At 36.3% G+C, this 19,822-nt stretch overlaps 1 protein-coding gene across 1 annotated transcript in view; it reads left to right on the top strand.

The window, feature by feature from the left end:
* The window catches only part of SLC45A4 (solute carrier family 45 member 4), a 123,584-nt gene extending 111,010 nt beyond the window's left edge, over positions 1-12,574 (top strand). The window contains exons 5-9 of the mRNA XM_074264665.1: positions 10-189; positions 2,044-3,116; positions 5,692-5,791; positions 7,657-7,868; positions 11,570-12,574. Coding sequence (XP_074120766.1) covers positions 10-189; positions 2,044-3,116; positions 5,692-5,791; positions 7,657-7,868; positions 11,570-11,929 — 1,925 coding nt within the window. The 3' untranslated portion in view covers positions 11,930-12,574. The remainder of the gene's footprint in view (positions 1-9; positions 190-2,043; positions 3,117-5,691; positions 5,792-7,656; positions 7,869-11,569) is intronic.
* Positions 12,575-19,822: the final 7,248 nt, after the last annotated feature.

Here is a 19,822-nt window from a genome sequence, read left to right on the forward strand (position 1 = left end):
TCTGCCCAGGTCTGGCCCTTGGTGATGTCCCGAATAAGCATCCAATTGGTATCGTCCTCACAGTACTTGGTGTTGTCGTTTTGGATTTCAGTGCAGATGCAACAGAAGGGCCAATTCGTGCCTACTTGTTGGATGTCGTTGACAGTGAAGAACAAGACATGGCTCTTAACATCCATGCCTTTTCAGCTGGTAGAACACTCTTTTCTTTCTTGGCATTTCAAATTTTGTTAAGAGAAAGTTGTTATACTAGAGCTGGCAAAGTACCAAGAGACAGGATAATTTGTATTTTACTGATTGAGTCACAGTTAAAAGAGACAACTTCCTGACTTTTTTTTTTTTTTTTGGTGGGGGGGATGAAGAGTGAGGGAAATAACTAGATGATAACCTTTATGAATATTCATGTTCAAAAACCATCAAGAGATGGATATTCAGAGTCATAATCCTCAAAAAATAAGGCCCATCAGTATTCCTCACGTTTGGGTAGTGTTAGCCTCCCAGGATAGTTGAAAAAGTCTTGAACTTGGATTCAGAAGATCTGAATCCTGATTATGCCACTTTCTAGCCACATGGTCCTTTTTGCTCAACTGTGAAATTCAGGTGATAATAGTTGTATTTGCTTGTTATCTTTGAATTTTAATTCTCTAGTATTAGAACAATTCCGGAGTCTTGTAAGGATCCAACAAGATAATGTAAAGTACTTGCTAACCAAAAGTAAGAACTGTAAGTCATTCCTGTGGAGGTTGTTTTTTAAAGCAGAGGAGTAGAATGCTGACTTTGCACTATCTGCTGCTTCCGGCAGTGGTAGAAGCTCTCAAATGAACAAAGCGTGCCAGAAAACTGTATCATGAAGGTACAGAGCACTTGAGCTTAAAGGGAATTCAGCATTTTAAAGATTAGGAAATTGAGACTTCAAGAAATAAAGTGACATAGGGCCAGTCAGTGGCAGAACTTCAGACTCAGGCCCAGGTCTGCTCACTCTCACCTCTCAGTATCCAAAGGAAGATGAAGTCTCTGATTTGATAGCATCAAGCGAACAAAACCACAAAGTGGAATCTTTCTGAAGCGATGAAAAGTAAAAGTTGGCTATAGTGTATCATTTTCCCTTATAATGTGAATTATTATATATCAGAACTCAAAGTTGTTTCTTGGACCCTTCTCACTGATAAGGTATTTAAGATGTAGTGAAAGTGATACATTAGACAAAATATTGCAATTAAATAAAAATATGTGGAGTGGGTTAAAAAGAGAATGGTTCTGCCTTTTGCTTATAATAGACTGGGATTCTAATACACTTTTACAACCTACAAAGAAGGGGGGAAAATACCTTTTTCTCTATAGTGGATAAGCTATTTATTTCCTTTTTAATGTTTGGTTTTCTTTAATAAGATTGTCTCCTCATTTCTAAGTTAAGAACATATTAAAACTTAACTTTTCTCAAATGTGAATGATCTCCAAGCAAGAGATTAGATGAAGAATCACCACAATGTTTAGTGTTGAGAAGAATAAATATTGGTTAAGTTTGAAAATATTTAGTTAGCTAGTTTCTGACTATGTTCTAAGTATCACTTGTATTTAAAATATCTTTGGGCCTAAATTGATTTAGGAAAAAAACCATGATAATTGACTTCTGGTTTTAGCTAATGTTTTTTCTCTTTTATTTAAATTAAAAGTTTGTTTTCCCTACCATAAGAGATATTTGAGTTGAAAATTTGTTTTGAGATGATGTGAAGATTTTTCTTTAGTTTAATTTTCATTGGAATATTGTCATGACATAGCTCCCATTTCTATAGTACTTTGTGGCTGACACATTTTCTTATTCAACTGTATGGGTTTAGGTAAGTAATGGTAGATAGTATCCCTATTTTGTATATTTTATGTAGCTTAAACCTAGTTAGGTGGCGGATTTGCCCATGGTCAAAAAGCTAGTTTAATAGATTGAGAATACAAATTCAATCTTCTTGGTACTTCACATTTCCACAGACCTACACATGAATTCCTCTCTCTTAGGCTCATAGTGTTTTCATTCTTTTTTATTTTCCTCAGGTCTTGGAGGAGCAACTGGTTATGTACTGGGAGGATTGGATTGGACACAGACCTTCTTGGGTGACTGGTTTAAAACCCAGTATCAAGTCCTCTTCTTCTTTGCAGCTGTTATTTTCACAGTGTCTGTTGCCCTTCACCTTTTTAGCATTGAAGAAGAGCAATATTGCCCTCAACAAGAGCGAATCGAAGAAGCAGATACCCTCTCCAGTGGCAAATTTAGTAACAGCCTCCCCCCCCTCAGCCGCTTGAATGTAATTAATGAGGGAGAGCCATATGGGGTTTCTATGTTTGCTGATGAAGTACAGTCTGAGCATGAGCTCAATCTGGACTATCTTGATGTGGACATTGTAAGAAGTAAAAGTGACTCTGTACTTCATATGCCTGATGCAACATTGGAAATTGAGCCAGAGCTACTTTTCCTTCATGACATTGAACCTTCCATTTTTCAGGACTCTTCAAACCCTAACACTCCCCGAAGCACCAGCCAGGAGCTTATGAAATGCAAACGGAGCCGTTTGTCCACTCTCCTCAGGGAAAATGAAAAAGAAGATGATATGTTGCTTGATAATCACTTAAATGAAGCCAAAGTCCCAAATGGCAGTGGCTCCCCACCAAAAGATCTCATCAATGGGAATTCTAAAATGGCCTTGAAGACATCAAATACTTCAGGCTCTATTCGGAGGAGGAGGCACATGTTCTACCGCCAGGCATCTTGCACCTTTTCATACTATGGCAAAGTGGGGTCTCACCGTTACCGTTTCCGACGAGCTAATGCCATTGTGCTGATTAAGTCATCCCGCAGCATGAATGATATCTATGACATACAGAAGAGACATCGTCAGAGGTGCAGACAAAGGAATCAGAGTGGGGCGACCAATTCCAGTGGTGATTCAGAGAGTGAAGAAGGGGAAACTGAGACCACAGTCAAACTGCTGTGGTTGTCTATGTTGAAGATGCCCAAGGAGCTCAAGAGACTTTGCCTATGTCACCTTGTGACTTGGTTTTCCATCATTGCCGAAGCAGTGTTTTATACAGATTTCATGGGCCAAGTTATCTTTGAGGGTGACCCTAAGGTGAGCTAAATCCAATATGCATTTGAGTCTGAGGCACCTTTCAAACAATTAAACCCAACACGGCAGTTCTTAAGGGTTGGTTTTTGTTTTTGTTTTTTTTTTTTGGTATGATGGTCCCATTTAGCAGTCTACTGTACCTAAGAATCTCTTCTCAGAATGTTTTTTAGATGCATTAAGTTAAAGTTCATTTTTAAAAATATAAAATGAAACAAATTATATGGAAAAAATATTAGCAACATATATATGTATATATATATATATATATATATATATATATATATATATATATATTTTTTTTTTTTTTTTAATTTCATTCAAGCCCTAGCTTGAATACTTATAGGCAAACATGGCATATACACGTACACACTCTCACACACACACACATATATATATATATATATATATATATATATATATATATATGTGTGTGTGTGTGTGTGTGTGTGTGTGTGTGTGTGTGTGTGTGTGTGTGTGTGTGTGTGTGTGTGTGTGTATGTATGTATTTTCATCATATAATAATTTGATGTCAAAATCGTTTGAGTAAATTTGAATTTTACTGAGATTTTTGGAATGCCCCCATATTTAAAAAGAGCCATGTAGTATGTAGATTTTAGTCTTTTCTTCCATTGATGCCCCAGATTTTTGAAATGTACTAGGAAAGTCTAGCAGGTCTGACAAGCTAAAAAAGATTCATGTATGGACCCAGCATTGCATGCTTCTGCCATAGAAGATCCAGTTTATCAAAGTTTAGAAAGGCTTATCAGAAGGTTGAGGATGTTACATCAAAGGGAAGAATGAAAACCTGGATTTGGGATCAAACTAGAGGGGATATTGACTGTTAATTTTATACAGTTTTCATTAGCAGGCAGATTGTTTAGTGTCAGTGAATATATTAACATATAATTGTAGAGATAGACAGGAGGAGCTGTGTCAGGGATTGGAAATGAAACAAGCTTTAGTGAAGGCAAAGGTCAGATAGCGCTAAAAGGATACATCCCCCTGCATTCCACAGTCCTGGGAACTGGCATTAAGGCAGAGAAAAGTTTGAAACAGTTTTCAATTGGATTTTACTTGAATTTTTCAGTGGAGTCAAGGCTTTCACCCATGCCAGGTCTTGATACTTTGTATGGTCAGGAGAATTTGTTGAGGCCTTTTTCTCCTGGTCCAAAAAAGATTTTCCTTTAGATTTGATAAGAACCTGTCCTTGGAGCAGTTGGTAGCATAGCCCCATGACATTGTCTGGGAAGTAAGTGAGTGCTGAACAAAGATAACTTATGAAAGCCTGGAAATATAAAATAATGTTGTCAGAACCAACATATTTATCTTAACTAAGTTATTTTTAAACCCTGCATTTTTTTGTCCTGTCCATGTAGCCTCAAGGTGATGTGGGCAATGATAATGCTATTGAATCTGTCAAGTCATATAGTTCCCTTTACAATTTGGCTGGTCAGATAGGTGGTGCTTTCACTGTGGGTAGACAACTTTTATCTGCTATCCTACAAGGAAAGTATCTGTTCATCATTAGCAAATAATAAAAACTATTTATTTTGCACAACAGCATTTTGAATTAGAAAAATCAGTGCTTGTTTTTTAAAAAGGTCCTTAATGGCAAAGCATAAGTGACTTGTTTATCATCATAGACTTTACAGTTAACACAGTGACCAGCAAGTTTTTAGTTTAAGATATAAACAAAATTTCTGAGGTTATAGGGACTATATTCCCATTTAGCCCTTCTGTTTTTTGTCTTTTTTTTTTTTTTTTTTTTTTTTTTTTTTTTTAATAATTCTAGAGAGGAAAACCTTTTTAAATGGTACCTTTAGATTAATAGGCCTGGTGTTCTGGGGTACCTGACAGGATGATTTCCAAATGTCTTCCTTGATCATCAATGTCTAGAAGATTCTAGCTTTTCCTGCTAACCAAAATTGTAGTCCTCTGTTTTCAAAAGATTTTAATTTATTTTTAATTTTGGTGATTGTCTTGAGTTTCATTCTAGATTTAGGGAAATGAAAGTTTCTGGACACATCTGTGGGGTGGGAGTAGGGTTGGGGGAGCATTAGACTGGAAGATAAATAATCTGCACATACAACTGCATGATTTGAGTCTCTTGAGTTTTCTCAAGGTGAAGTAAGAGAGTTGTTCTGCCTGATCTTTAGAAATCTTTCTAAGTATTAAGTCCTTATTTTTTGTAGTGATAAAAAAATACAGTACTCAAGGCATACTTGAGCAGCAGATGTAGCATTCAGATATATAGCACCTGAATCTTAGAATCACTGACTTGTATCATTTTAGGCAAAATTTATAGGCCTGTCTAACCCCTTTTCTTATAATGAGAAGAATAATCCTGTTTTACCTACTTGAGTAAGAAAATTCCTAGATTAGGGTTTATTAAAATACTTTGAAAAGTGTAAAAGCCTTGCTAGCTTTACAAAATAGTAATTAGCTTATCACTATAGTTATTTATCACTATTTTTTCAGATATAGTGTTTAAATGTAATGCCATAATTTAGAATTTACCCTTAAGCAATATAATACTGTAGTTCCATCCTATTAAACTCCAAATCTTTGTTTATAATAGGCACCTTCAAATTCTACTGCTTGGCATGCATATAATGCAGGTGTGAAGATGGGCTGTTGGGGACTAGTCATTTATGCCACTACTGCTGCTATTTGTTCAGGTAAGTGAATCTGCCTTTAAAGGGAACCAGTGGGTTATGTGGGGCAGGATAGTAAAAAAATGTTTATAGATTGAACTGATTGAGCATTCAGGTAACTGAAAACAGAAAACACCCCCCAAAATAGAAACTTATGTTTAGTATCTTTTTAAGAGTAAACTTTTTAAGAGTTTAATGAACAACTACAATAACAAATAGAATAAATCCAACCTTAAACTGTTGGGAGGCATTTAGATGTCTAAAACAATACATTGGATATTTTATATATCTAGTCTTTATATATAGGTCTTATAGTCATGAAATTGAATTGAGGTATTTGTTACTTCACCGAATACTGATTTTTCCACCAAAACCCCTCTTCCAGTAACTTTGTCATGGTACAGAAGTGACAGTGGAATCTTAACAGTTAGGCAAATTTCAAACTCTGACAGATTTACCAAGACATAAAAACCTTGAATATGGGCATAACAGTAAAGTCTATGTCATGTCATCTATAGACAAGCCTAACTAAATTTGGACAAACCTTTATTATCAGGAGATTGGATACCAAAGAGGTGAGGGGAAATGAAAGGTAACGCTCACCACAAATGCATGAAGATTTCGTATTCTAAGGTCTTGTTATCTATATCATTTTAGGAAAGATTTATTGAGATGGAACTGAATTGTATAGGGGGAAAAAAAGCATTTATTTGGGGAGGACCTATGTTGTCCTGGGTGTTACAGTAGAGATAAAAGAATGACGTGGTTCCTCTCTTCAAGGAATTTATAATATACAGTACTTGGGGAGATAAAAGTAAAAAAATTAAAGAAAAAAAAACAAGAAGTTCCCATGTCAGTGTGCAATAATTATGTGCTAGAGAGTAATGTAGAAGGAAAAAGATCATGGAGTAAGTGTCCTGGAGTGATAAAGAGAGCATCAAGGAGAATGCAGGCTCAGGGTTGGACTTTGAAGCTTGAGAAAAGTAGAGTTAAAGGCCCAGAGGCAATAGCTTACTGTGGTGCAGCTGGGGGGAGGAGGAAGAAGAAGGCAGAAAGGAGGCAAAAGACATATTTGGGACTAGTGAATATACCTGGAACTGATGACTTTTATTGGGGAAGTAGGAGGAGATGAGGTTTGGATGGGCTTAGCTTAGATAAAAAGTTTACATTTTATTCTGAAGATTTTTGAGCCTTTGAGAATTTTTGCCAAGGGAAGAAACTTGATAAATGTGGATCAGTAATATTAATTTTTTGTCACTGTATGAAAGGGGAATAAATAGGATGAAAGAAACCAGTTAGCTGCTAAAATAATGACCTTATGATTAGATCAGGTGGTGGGAAGGGAAAGAAAAGTCCTTATAGGATAGATATCACAACAGATGGGGGAGGGGGAGAAGGGGACAGAGAGACTGAGAGTAGTGCAAGGTGATTCCAGGATTTAAAGCCTGACTTATTGAAATAGTTTAGTCAGGAAGGGAAACTGGCTCTATAAGAGAGCATGAGTTCAATTTTAAGGCTAGTAAGCTTGAGCTGCTAAAAGGAGATAGCATTGTGAATATCAGCTAGGCATTTGAACAGAAAAAACATAAGCATGTTTTAGTATGTCCCCCTCTGCCTAGTGCTGATTACAATTCAGATCTAGAGATAACTTTGAGAGTGAAAGTTTTCTAATAGAAAGAGTGCAGTAAAATTATTTCTTGTCACAAATATATTTGGTGAAAACGGAATTGTTTTTAAAAATAGCCTCATTGTAAAACTTCATTAGTATTAATTCCCCAGCTAGATTAGGAGCATCTGGAGAATAAGGACAACCAGAAGAATCAATGATTGATTGTTGTTTCTGTAGTGTTCATTGGACTTTTGAACTTAGCTTTTTGTATTCTTTTCAGCCCTGTTACAGAAGTATTTGGACAACTATGAACTTAGTATAAGGGTGATATACATCCTAGGAACCCTGGGTTTTTCGATTGGTACTGCAGTGATGGCCATTTTCTCCAACATCTACATCGCCATGATAATGATCAGCACTATGGGCATCGTCTCAATGAGCATATCCTACTGTCCCTATGTACTCTTAGGACAATATCATGAGATTAAAGAGGTGCGTGCCAAGCCTACTCGTACTCCTTAGATTGAATAGCACACATCTGTATTATAATAGGAAATATATGTTATTGATATACTGACTTTTCAAATTATATACTCTAGGTAGATTTCCATAACTACTAGGATTTTTTGAACAAATTGTTTCCATCAGTCTTAGTTCTCAAATAAGCTTAGAAATGTTGAAACTAAAAAAGAGTCATTTAATTCAATCTTTTTACTTTTACACAAGAGGAAATAAGGTTGGGTGACTTGTCTAAGGGTATCCCTATACTTATATACATATATATAAACATATATATGCTGCATGTGTGTGTGTATGTGTATGTATATGTGTATGTGTGTGTGTGTGTGTGTGTATATATATATATAGTGTATGTATATAAAACATAGTAAGGACTTGAACCAGCTACAAAAACTAGCCTCTTGTGCAAACTTAAAATTTTTCCTTTCCTTTCTGTACTTAATCCATCAGTCATTTTCACTGTCTTTCCAAACTTTCCTCTGACTTCTAAATATTTAAACAGAATAATCTCACTTTACGCTTTTCCTAGATCTCAAATTCTTCATTCATTCTTTCCATTTCCTTACTACCCATTCCTCAAACTCTTAGAATCAAGTTTTTGTCTTTTGTGATTATCCTGAATCACCTTGTAAGGTGAGGACTTTTTACAAACTAATAGCCTTTTGAGTAATATCATCTTCTTTGCCTTACTTTTTTTTTTTCTTGACAGTCACTAAATACTATTTTTGTGTTGTATTTTTATTTTGTTAAATACTTCCTAGTTATGTTTTTATAATTATGCTTTATTTAACATTAATTTTTTACAAATTTTGAGTTCCAAGTAATCTTCCCTCCCACCCCTACTCCAAACATTGAGAAGGCAAGCAATATGATACCAGGTACACATTGGAAGTAATGTAAAATATTGTCATATTAACCATATTGCCCAAAAGAAGAAGAAAATTAAAGTGGAAAAGTAAACTTCAGTCTACTCTCAGAGTCCATCATTTCTTTCTCTAGATTGAGCTTGCATCTTTTTATCATGAGTCCTATGAAATTGTTTTGAATCATTGTTTTGATTAGAGTAGATGTCAATCCCAGTTGCCCTTCATTAGAATATTACTTTTAACTGTGTACAGTATTGTCCTGGTTCTGCTCACTTCACTCTGTATGAGTTCATATAAGTCTTCTCAGGTTTTCTGAAACCATCTTGTTCATTGTTTGTTCTAGCACAATCATCCATCACAATATTATACTATGCCTTGTTCGGCTATTCATTCTTTGGTTGATGGGCATCCCCTTCATTTTTAGGTTTTTTCTGTTACTTTCAGTTTGTAAGATTCTACCTTTCTTTCCTTTGAAATTTGTTTTTCTAAAACTTAAGAAGGCAAGTCAAATGATGCCTGACTTTTGCTCAGTCACAAATTCTAAGAAGTAGGGAGAACTCTCTTTTCCCTATATACCCCCCCAAAGTTTTCATCATTTGTTCCCCAATACAAAATTATAATTTTCCTCTTGCTTCCTATACCTTTTAAATGATGAAATTACCAAGACACATCAGGTTTTAGTGCTGTGTTTTACAGAGAACAGCTGCCTCAGATTCTATATAGTCATCTCTGAGACCACAGTTATTTTGCCTTTGTTTTCCTGATTCATGACCTGTTTCTTATCTATTTAATTTTTGTCCACATTATTTGTGTATTCTAGTCCTAAAATCACTTCTGCTTCTCTTTCCATTGATATTGATCCAGATACTCCTTATTTTTTGGAATATAGGAAAGATTTATTTTACATTCTAACAACAGTAGGTGCCTAGGTGAATAAACACCCCTTTGAAACTCTGAAAGCAGCATTTTATTTCCTATCCTGAAGCACAAGTTCCTCCCCTGATTCCCCTTTAAGTAGATGTTACAGAATTTACATGACATGAATTCCCACTCCTCATTATATAGCCAGTCCCTATCCCCAAAGGAGCTTACATTCTCTTGGGGGAAGATAAACTCCACCCTTGCTTATTCCTTGATGTCCTTGTGAGTTTCAGTTTTCTAATTTGTTTCATTTCTCCAATTTAATTTTCATAACTGTGAGGAAAAATGTCCATCAGTTTCTCACAATTTCACCCTTTTTTTCTTTTTAATAATTTGATTTCCACATCCTTTTCTAGCCTCTCAGATTTGACTAATTTTTACATCCCACTTCATAAGTCTATTATATACTATACAGATCTCCTTACACAGAATGGATATTTAATCTTTGAATTCTCTACTAATTTTTCAGATAGGACTGTACTACAAGTGAAACTTCCAATTGTAACTAACACATGTTCTTCCTCTTCCTGCCAATAATCTTTCTAGAATCATTCTATTTTCCCATGCCATTCTGCTAGAGGCATCTAACTATTCTGTTATTCCCTTCAGTGCTTCTCTGGTGTAACATCCAATAGTATTTACTGATCAGAGTAGAAATGACCCAAATCCAGAACTAGATTTCTAGCTTGAATTTATCATTTTCTATATTTAACTTAATTCTTCCTGATTCACTCTTCATTGAATTGCCAAAGTAAAAGGAATAGCCACTGGGGTCAGTGCACAGGTGCTCACTCAGTTTTCAGGTGAAGCTGGTTTGAGAGGGCTGCCTCCATAACACTACCACAGTTTGCTTGGGGCACTTTCATCCGAGAAATTGCCAGAGTTCCTCTCAGTTCCATTCCACTATGTGTACGTGCCACCTCAGTCCCTAGCTAGAGTTTGGGATCTTTTGTCCTACTATGAGAGGCAAGCTGATTGATCTCCAGAGGTAAGGGATTAGAATAAAGCATTGCAATTCTCCCCAGGAATGTTGTTTGGGAACAGGAGGAATTCACTCTCATTCTTCCATACCCAAAGGGAATGATCCAGATACTCTTTACACATGCTTCTCCAGTGCATGTGTTTCTTGATGCATTTTAATAAAGTTCTCGTTGATCTCCCTGCATCTGCTGGTTTCTCATTTCTCAGTCTGTCCATTATACAACCATCTGAGTAATATTTCTAAGACACTATTCTGGACACAATATTTTATTTCTCAAAAAAAAAAAAAAAACCCAAAACATTTTTTATAAAATACAATTCTGTATCCTTTGATTAAAACTTCCACAATCTGCCTTAGACTGGTCTCCTTTTAGACAGTGATTCATGCACAATCTCAGAAGGCTATCCATTCTAACTTACTCAGCCAAGAGTTTTCCAGCATTAAAGTGAGCACCTTCAAAGGAAGAATTTGCCATCTCTTTTCCTTTTAAATAAGTCAATCATGAGCTAGTTCTTTGTCCTTCAGGAATGAATTTGCTTTTTTTTTTTTTTTTTTTTTTTATGCCTATTACTTGTACTTGTCTCCTAGAGTCAGTTCTATGTTTGTCATCCTCCAGAATGACAGGGATCTCTTTAATTTTTGTATTTCTCATAGCATTTTGGCTGGATCTCTCCTTCTCCATGATTTCATTCTTCATGGTAACATGGTTATTTCTATGTATTTCTTTACTTCACTCCCCCATTAATGGCATGTATGTAAGCTTTATTATAGCAGGGTACATGTTATATCTGTTGTTCTATTCCAGAACTGGGTTTTGCATAATAAGAGTTTCTTGATAAATGTTTGCTTAATGGATGGAAGTCCTTCTAACTCTCATCTATCCTCATCTCTTTTTTTTCTTGCAGTATGTGCAGCATAGCCCTGGAAATTCAAGGCGTGGATTTGGCATTGATTGTGCAATCCTTTCCTGCCAGGTTTATATCTCTCAAATCCTTGTGGCCTCTGCACTGGGTGGAGTGGTGGATGCTGTAGGTACAGTCCGTGTTATTCCAATGGTGGCATCAGTGGGATCATTCTTGGGCTTCCTGTCGGCTACATTCCTGGTGATTTACCCTGACGTCTGTGAAGAATCCAAAGAAGAGCATAAGGGACTCTCTTCTCGGCAAATGGCTGGGAGTGGCCACACTGAGGAGAAACCTAATGTTTTAAAGCTCTTTCGGAAAGAGGAGTCCCCAGTCTCAGTAGAGAGCGAGTCAGTCATCTGAATTTGCCATTCTTATTTATACACATTCCAAGCAGGAACTGGAGCCGAGTATGGAGATGGTCTTAAGACGGGGGTGGGAGTAAGAGAAGTTCCTCAACGTTCTAAAATTGATATTGCCTTGCCTGAATTATGGCATAAATAAGATTGTGTGCAAAATGTACTCAAAATTCATTAGTCTTAGATTAAGTTTGAACCAGTAGGCAAATGTATAAAACTGATTGTTTTCTCCACTTTAAAAAATAGGAAAAAAGAAAAAAAAAAAAAAAAAAAAAGAAAAACCCCACATTGCTTATGAATTCTTTTTTTTTTTTTTAACTAAGAATAAGACCTTTTGATTCCAACTATTACTCAAAATCTGCAGGTATATTGTTCTGCATGTTTTTAACATGTTGCTGTATAGACAGTAAGCAATTTAGAAAAATTAAGAAATATTTTGCCATTTTTAGATTGTAATTTCAAACAGAAAGCTATTTTGACAACTTTTATGAGATATCATCTGAATCCCTCAGATAATGCTAGTTTAACTTGAATAGACTCTTTTATCAGAAATTTTCCACAGACAACTATCAGTCTGACAGCTATAGTTATTTGGTCAAATTCACCATATTTTTTGGATGCAATTATTAAATATTTTTCTTTACAATCACTTTAGGGGGAAAATACACAAGTGTAGTTTTCTTTTTAAAAAATTCATTGGACATTTTCCTCAAGACTGACTGATCTAGGCCCAGGGAATGGGGGTTAGGGGTGGGAAATAGGGTTGGGAACATACCAAAGGTGGGGGGAGCAGCCCAGAAGGTGATCTTATGTTTGAAACACCCACTTGACAAGGACAGTTTGTTTTTAATGCATCATCGGAACATGCTGTGATATGACATTAAGAGAAGACCCTTTATTTGAACTGGTGAATGTGCTGCATTGTGTGTCTGTCTGGTGTGTGGGCCCGTGTGTTTGTGATGAGAGATATGTTGTTTTTCGTGTCATCTGATGCTGATCATCTCTTTAACAACCAGAGGGTATTCTCCTATTCTAAGCCAGCTTCACAGAATGGGTGGTAGCCCTCTGGGAAAGTGAGGGTGGGGATTTTTATTTTTTTAATTGCACTTTTTATCATCTTGAACCTTTTGTTGGGGAAATCATGCGAGCTGAGTTGAAGGCCTAGCGCCACTGTGACAGCATGAAGGCCTACCTCTGATTGGCATGGGATTGTCTGATGATCACAAAATCCATGTCTTAGGTGGCCTTGGGCCTTTACAGAAGAAAAAAAAAAAAAAAAAAGGATTTCGGTGAGCTTGTGTGCCTTGCCTGCCGCTGGGTGGGTGGCAGGGGTACCCACTGCAGCCCTGGGGCCTCTGCTGACCTCTCAGCTACAGAATCCTGGAATTTGGACTTTCTTAAGGCAACCTGATGGGCGTGGGCTTTTTTCCCTCCAGAACAAAAGGAAAAACTGCTCTGTTTTCTACATTTAAGAGAACCTTTAGTATTTCCAGTTTTCATATACAAGCAAAACTCAGAGTGGGGGTAAAAGTAGAAAATGCAGCTGCTATTTGGAAACTTCTCTCCAACCACAGTTTCTCTGTACACCAAGAAGCTCCTGCTCTTTTTTGTTAGCAGTGGCCACTGGGAGGAAGCAGATGGATTTCAGGGAAGAGAGCCGGGAGCCTGATGCAGATTAAACTGATCAATTGAGACAATTGTGGTACTGCTGCCTCAAAGTGGTTGTTTTTTAAAATAAAGTACTTTCAGATGCATGTGAATCATGCTGCAATATGATCATTCAAAAGCAAATATATATTTCAAGATAAAACTAAGAAGTTTTTAAAATAAATTACTTGAATTTTCAGTGTATATAAGAGAATGAATATGTTTTAATGTACTGATCTAATCTACATTCTTGCCAGTGTCTGTAAGTTGCTGATGGGAATATGTTTCTTTTGTTTGTTTTGTTCCTAATAGCTTTCTCAGTCTATGTTCATTTAAGTTAGACTCCCACCAGAAATAAATGTGCTATGTTAAGTTGCTGGAATTTCCTAGCTCACAAGGACACCAAATTGCACAGGACTTTTTCCAAGTCTCAAATGTTGCTTGACTGTTTTCTAAACTTTGGTGTTTTTTTTGTGTGTAGAACTCTTGTGTATGTGAATTTTTTTGCTTAGACAAAAACCAACAGTACTACTGAAGGCATTTACAACCTTACTCAAAACCATGCAGTTTGTTTAAAGTTCTCTAGCTACCCTTTGGGAAGCAGGCTTTTCTAACACCTTTCATTCACTGGAACAAGTGCTGTAGGCAGAGAGTCATAGGGATTTTTCACTAGGCTTGATGCCACAGGCAAGTTGTGATACACAGCTCACTTCATATCATTTTACATCTTTAAAATACTGTTTATTAAGACTTTTGACTGTTTAGAGGGCCATGGTCAGATGGCTTAAAGGCTTGTTGATCCACTTAGAGGTGCTCCCCTTTTAAAAATTCAGAAAAAGAATGAAGGAAAGATTATAATGAAAACACAATCAGTATGTTTATATGGTTAATACATCTTCAGGTTTTTGTTTTTTTTTTTTAATGAATTAGATGTATCTTTCTTTCCAGAGCTCTGTTGCCTGTAGATTATCTCATTTTTCTGGTTGCAGATATGATACTTATGTGGCAGATAACTTAAAGAATACCAAGGGTGAACAATATTAATATTTGTTCACAGACAGAAAAGAGAGACTGGGTACAAAAAATCCTAAATTTCAGTTTTGTTTTTTGCCAACAGTTAGTGTCCACAGGGCTGTTCCTAGAGGATGATGGCCATCTTTAATCCATGTCTTCATCTTTTACATTCAAGTCTTCACTCAGACCATGGTCTTTTAAAAAGAATAAAGTCAGAATACCAAAAACTAGCATGTTCAAATTTTAAGGTCTTATAAAAGTAACTTGCAATTTGGTTAACGTCTTTTTACAGAAGAACATTGATGAAAAAGTTTTTTAAATGTGCCTGATGGCACACACTGTCAATATGTTCAGTTTTTTTTTTCCTTTTTTTCTCTACTTTTTTTTTTAAACATGGGCAGAAGGAAATTGCTGCACACTTTGGTAGAAAATTTTAAGCTATAATTTCTTCCAATGTTTTGCAACCAAAGTATCTAGTACTATGTAAGCTAATGTTTCTACATCAGAAACAAAGGGGAAATGCCTTGCAGTTTAAACCCAAAAAGATTCTGGTAACTGTTGAAGCTCTGCAGCTTAGCTTTCAGGGAGACAGACACATTAATCAATATTTCCTTGGTCGCCCTTCTGTTCTCCTCCCTTCTCCATGCCTGAGATATATACTTCTAAGGATGTTGGAGAATCCTTTTGTCTCAGCTTCTCAATGGCAGTCAAATCACTTAAAAGATTGTACTTTTGAAAGTGTAATCACCTTGTGTCTTAAAAAGAGATGGGAGGAAGGAGGTTTAGCATTTTTCCACAGCAGATTTGTAACTGAGTGAAAACATTCTCTATTTTATATATAACTAAAATTAGACTTCAGATAAAATATGTACTGTAGCAGAATTGAACATTAGTGGTTAATGGTAAGGGTGATTTTTTTTTCCTTTCCTTAAAAATGTGTCTGTATATTTTCATATCAGCAAATCTGAATTGACTGTTACTGTACTTTTTGAAAGGTTCAAGTAGCTTAACATAAGCTCTCCGTACTGTGCACTGGGTAAAACACTTGGTTTAGCCAGCATCTGGCCTAGTGTTTTATGAAAACAAAAATATAATGGTTGTCTCACTAGGGATCCTCAGGGCTGAAGACTCTGGTGGCTGAAGAACACATTGAGAGTTAAGCAAGGTGCCCAGAAAAAAATGTGTTTTTGTCCAACAGAATGGGAATTTCTCTGGCCTGCTTCTTTCAATTGCTTGATTCTTATGCATTAAAAATATTCATTTCCAAAATAATTTCACCATTTGTCAGATTTAGGGGTTAAGAATTTTTTTCTTCACCCTATTATATGTAGATGAGCATTAAGAAAAAAAATTAATTCTAAAAAGTTTATCCAGTAATGGAAAGAAATAAGAAGATGGGATGGGAGGAGTTTGAAGTATATCCATTACAGTTAGGAGTTTGAAGTTTTGAGGTCTTGCTTGTGTCCCCTTTTGCATTGTCCTCCTGTTTTCAAAAGGTCACTTTCAAAGTTTGACCACAAGGACTGGAATGAGTCTGATGAGCTGGGAATTCTGTTAACTGCAGTATCTTAGCTAAAGCAGGAGAGAAAAAAAAAATCAGTCTTTCAAATAGGCTTTTCAGCAAAATTTTGTGTTGGTCTTTTCAGGTGCAATTTTAGACCAGTTTAACTAATAGAAAGACACTTGAGATCAACCTGCTGGGGTTAACAAAGGAATGATGAATAAAAAAAGGATTTTCATCTTGGTTTGAAGACTCCTGACATTATACCTAGTTACCTTCGCTGATAGTAGTGCTTAGTGCCCAGAAGGTTCTAGAAGGTGGTGGATGTTGTCCCAGTTACCCTGGTTAATTTCAAAGAGCTTACAATTTGAAGAGGACATCTCCCCTCCATACTTATTCAAAGCAAAAGCTTTGATATATGGTTTACTTAGGACTGGTGTTCCCAGTAAGTCTCTCCACATCATGTTTACTGATGTCTGAAAAAGATCATCCTGCTCTCCAGTATTTTTTCCCTGGCTGAATAGATTATTTTTAGGTACTATAAAGAGCAGCAAAATGAATGCTAACTTCATTTCATAGCATCCTTTGTAGCATCTTTAGTTTGGAAAAGTCTCTTAATGACAAATCTCTTTGTCAGCCAGTCCCACTACCAAACAAGTGAAAAGAGCACCAAATGTTGCAGGAGATAGATACCTGGAACAGAGTGAGAGAGAGAGAGAGTGTGTGTGTGTGTATTTGTGAAAAATACCAAATTACTAACTTTTAATAGACATCTTGCTTCTATCTTTTATGTCTGTATCTGACCCACCAAACTGTAAATTTTATCTGCTAAGGGGTCCTCCCCTGAAAGTGAGCTGGCCAGAGCATATGTAATTTCCATGTTACATTGGGACAATAATGCTTCCTTCTGATGAAGTGCAGTATTTTAGCATCAAGTGAAATAGGATATTATTGGGGAAGCTTTCCTCAAAAACAATCTTTTCTTCTTTTAGTGTTAGGACACCAATGGCAATATTTATCCGTGGCATCCCCAAATGAGACAATCCAAAATCATTTAAAAATAAACCTTTTGTTACCTAAATTTTCTTTACTTCTGATGTTTGATTTTCTTTGTGCAAAAGTCAAATTTTCCAATGCATCAGAGAAACAACTAAGAAGAATCTGTCCTCGTTGTTTCTCTCCTTGGCCTGAAAGCCTGAATTCAATTCATTTATGGCTGATGAATAGGCTCATTCTCATGGCCAGTGGGAACCTACTAGCCGGTCAAAAACTGTCACCCTTGCTTTTTTTGTGTCAAAGTTCCCAAATGACATTGGGGAAGCTTCCCCACTGATGACACATTTTTGTTTTATTTTGTCCTTAAGGCACAGGAGCCATCAAGGAGCTTTCTGGTCCCACAAATGTTTTCAAATAGAATAGTTCTTATGTAACATGGAAATGAGTTTTCTCCTGGGAGCTTGTTTAAATGCCTCGTGTCAATGGAAAAGCTGCATATAGGCATCTCATAACAGAAATATTTAGTTCCGTTGTGAACTGGTGGTAATGACAACTACTTTTTATCAACTTATTAAGTTGGGGCACTATACTAGCTCTTGCTGAGTTTAGCAATGTTATATGTGTGTGTTAAACACATAATGTTGTTAAGTTTTATGAGAAAAAAAAGGGATTAAAGCAAAGTAATGTCACAGATGATGGATTTTTTTTTTGAGTGCATCAATGGCACAATATTGCATTTATTTCTATGCTGTTGAGCTTTTGGGGGATTTATTTTTTAAGGTAAAGGATTTGTTGCATGACCGACTGTTTTTACTGTTCTGCACTTTCTGTTTGTATAATCTAATTTCATTTATGAATAGAAAAGGGGGAGTGGATTTAGACATACACTCCACATGTGTCCCAGTCCGTTATTCTACAGTTGAATCTTAATAAACATTTCAGTAAGTTTATGAACTGGGTGTGTGTCCTTTCCATCTTCACAAGAAAAAGGGAAAAACTTAGTTGGCACTTTGGCCTTTGAGGTCAAAATGTTTCCCCATCCTTTCTTAGTTTTTTCCCCCCATGATTTCTTACCCTGCTCTTACCTCATCATGGAACCCAAACTTTAAAGTTCAACTCAAGTGCTATATACTCCAAGAAGATTTTCCTGACTAAAATAGACTTCTCCCACCCAAACCAGAATAGTTTCCTCTCTTGATTCTCAAATAGCACTTTGTTGCCAACTAGGCTAAGTTTTTATCCCATGTAATATATTTTATACATTTAAAAGACTGTTTGATTGACAAAAGTGACACAAGTTTAAAATTCACCAGACTAGTGTATAAAATTCTTGTCTCAAATTATGTTACTTTATAATCCTATCTGCCAGGATTTAGACTCAGAGATAGGCATTCAATTGATGAAAGCATGGGCTTTTAATTTCTCTGAGATGGGACAGATTATAAACATGGTAAGAAGTATCCTTGGGGAGTTAGTTGCCTCTCTTGACCAGATTCAGTAATTGGAATAAAAGTGCTAAATTGCTGCTAGTAACCTTTGAAAAATTAGAGAGGAAAAAGGAACTACTATATGATTTTTGAAATCTATAGGCCAAAAAGCTTGACAACTTCCTGGTTGAAAAAAATACTAAAACATCTTTAGAGAGATTATAAAGTTTCAGCAAAGCAATCAGGAAAGAATAACAATTTATAAAGCATTTTTATATGTTAGGTACTATGCTAAGGACTTTTTACAAATAATTTATTTAAAAATGACCACTAAGATGGTTTTGAGAAGAGGTCATGATTAATTTCTTTAAAAAAAAAAAAAAAGATATAATTGATCTATTGGCAGATCAGCCAGCCAGCCAGAGAGATAATCATTAATGTGAGATTTCTTCTGGATAAAAATCGCAATTCTCCATATCAATAATTTTCATGAATTCCTATAACCAAACCAAAAAAATCCCCTTTGATAATCCTAAAAGCTCATGTTATGATGTCATACTAATAGCTAACATTTACATAGCCTCTCATATGCTCCAGTGTTAACATGGGACTTTAAAATTTCACAACAATCCAGGGAGGTAGGTACTATTATTCCCATTTTTACAGATGAGACTTGATGAGGTAATAGGTGACCTCAAAATGATGAGGTAACTTGAACCAAATCATGAGGCAAATACCTAATAATGAGGTATGTACCTCAATAGGATTAAGTGAGGTCCAGTGGCAGGACTCGGGGCACAGGGAGTCACATGGAGTCCCCTGCAACCCCCTTAGGATTCGGCGCAAGGATACAAAGTTAAATCAGGTCTAGTGGCGGTGAGAGTCCCCTGTAAATGAATTTACAGGCCCGAAAACCTAGATGGGTAAAAGATGTTTATTGCAGGGTTTGGAAGCAAGGTTAAGGTCTGGTTAGTAAAAGGCATTAGATAGAGGAAGATAAACGCCGAAAGCAGCGGGGACAGAGAATCTCTGATGCAAGCATCTTGGCTGGCAACTTTCAAATCTCTGACCAAAGATGATTCTAGCTTTGCTCTTTTTATCTGCTTGAAGAAGTAATGGGCGGAGCTCAGGTTAATTCTTTGAAGGCCAGATTTTTGGCGGGCTTTAGCCAAGCCAGCTCAGATCCGGTGGGGGGCTGGGTACAAGCCCAGACTAGTTTGACCAGATCTTGTATCAAAGGTCCAAGTCCCAAAGGAAGTTGGAGCTCAAACAAAGAATACCAAAGGGGCTACCATCCTCAACAGACTGAGGC

Source organism: Sminthopsis crassicaudata, chromosome 1 (assembly GCF_048593235.1).
Source record: "Sminthopsis crassicaudata isolate SCR6 chromosome 1, ASM4859323v1, whole genome shotgun sequence".
Lineage (NCBI taxonomy): Eukaryota > Metazoa > Chordata > Mammalia > Dasyuromorphia > Dasyuridae > Sminthopsis > Sminthopsis crassicaudata.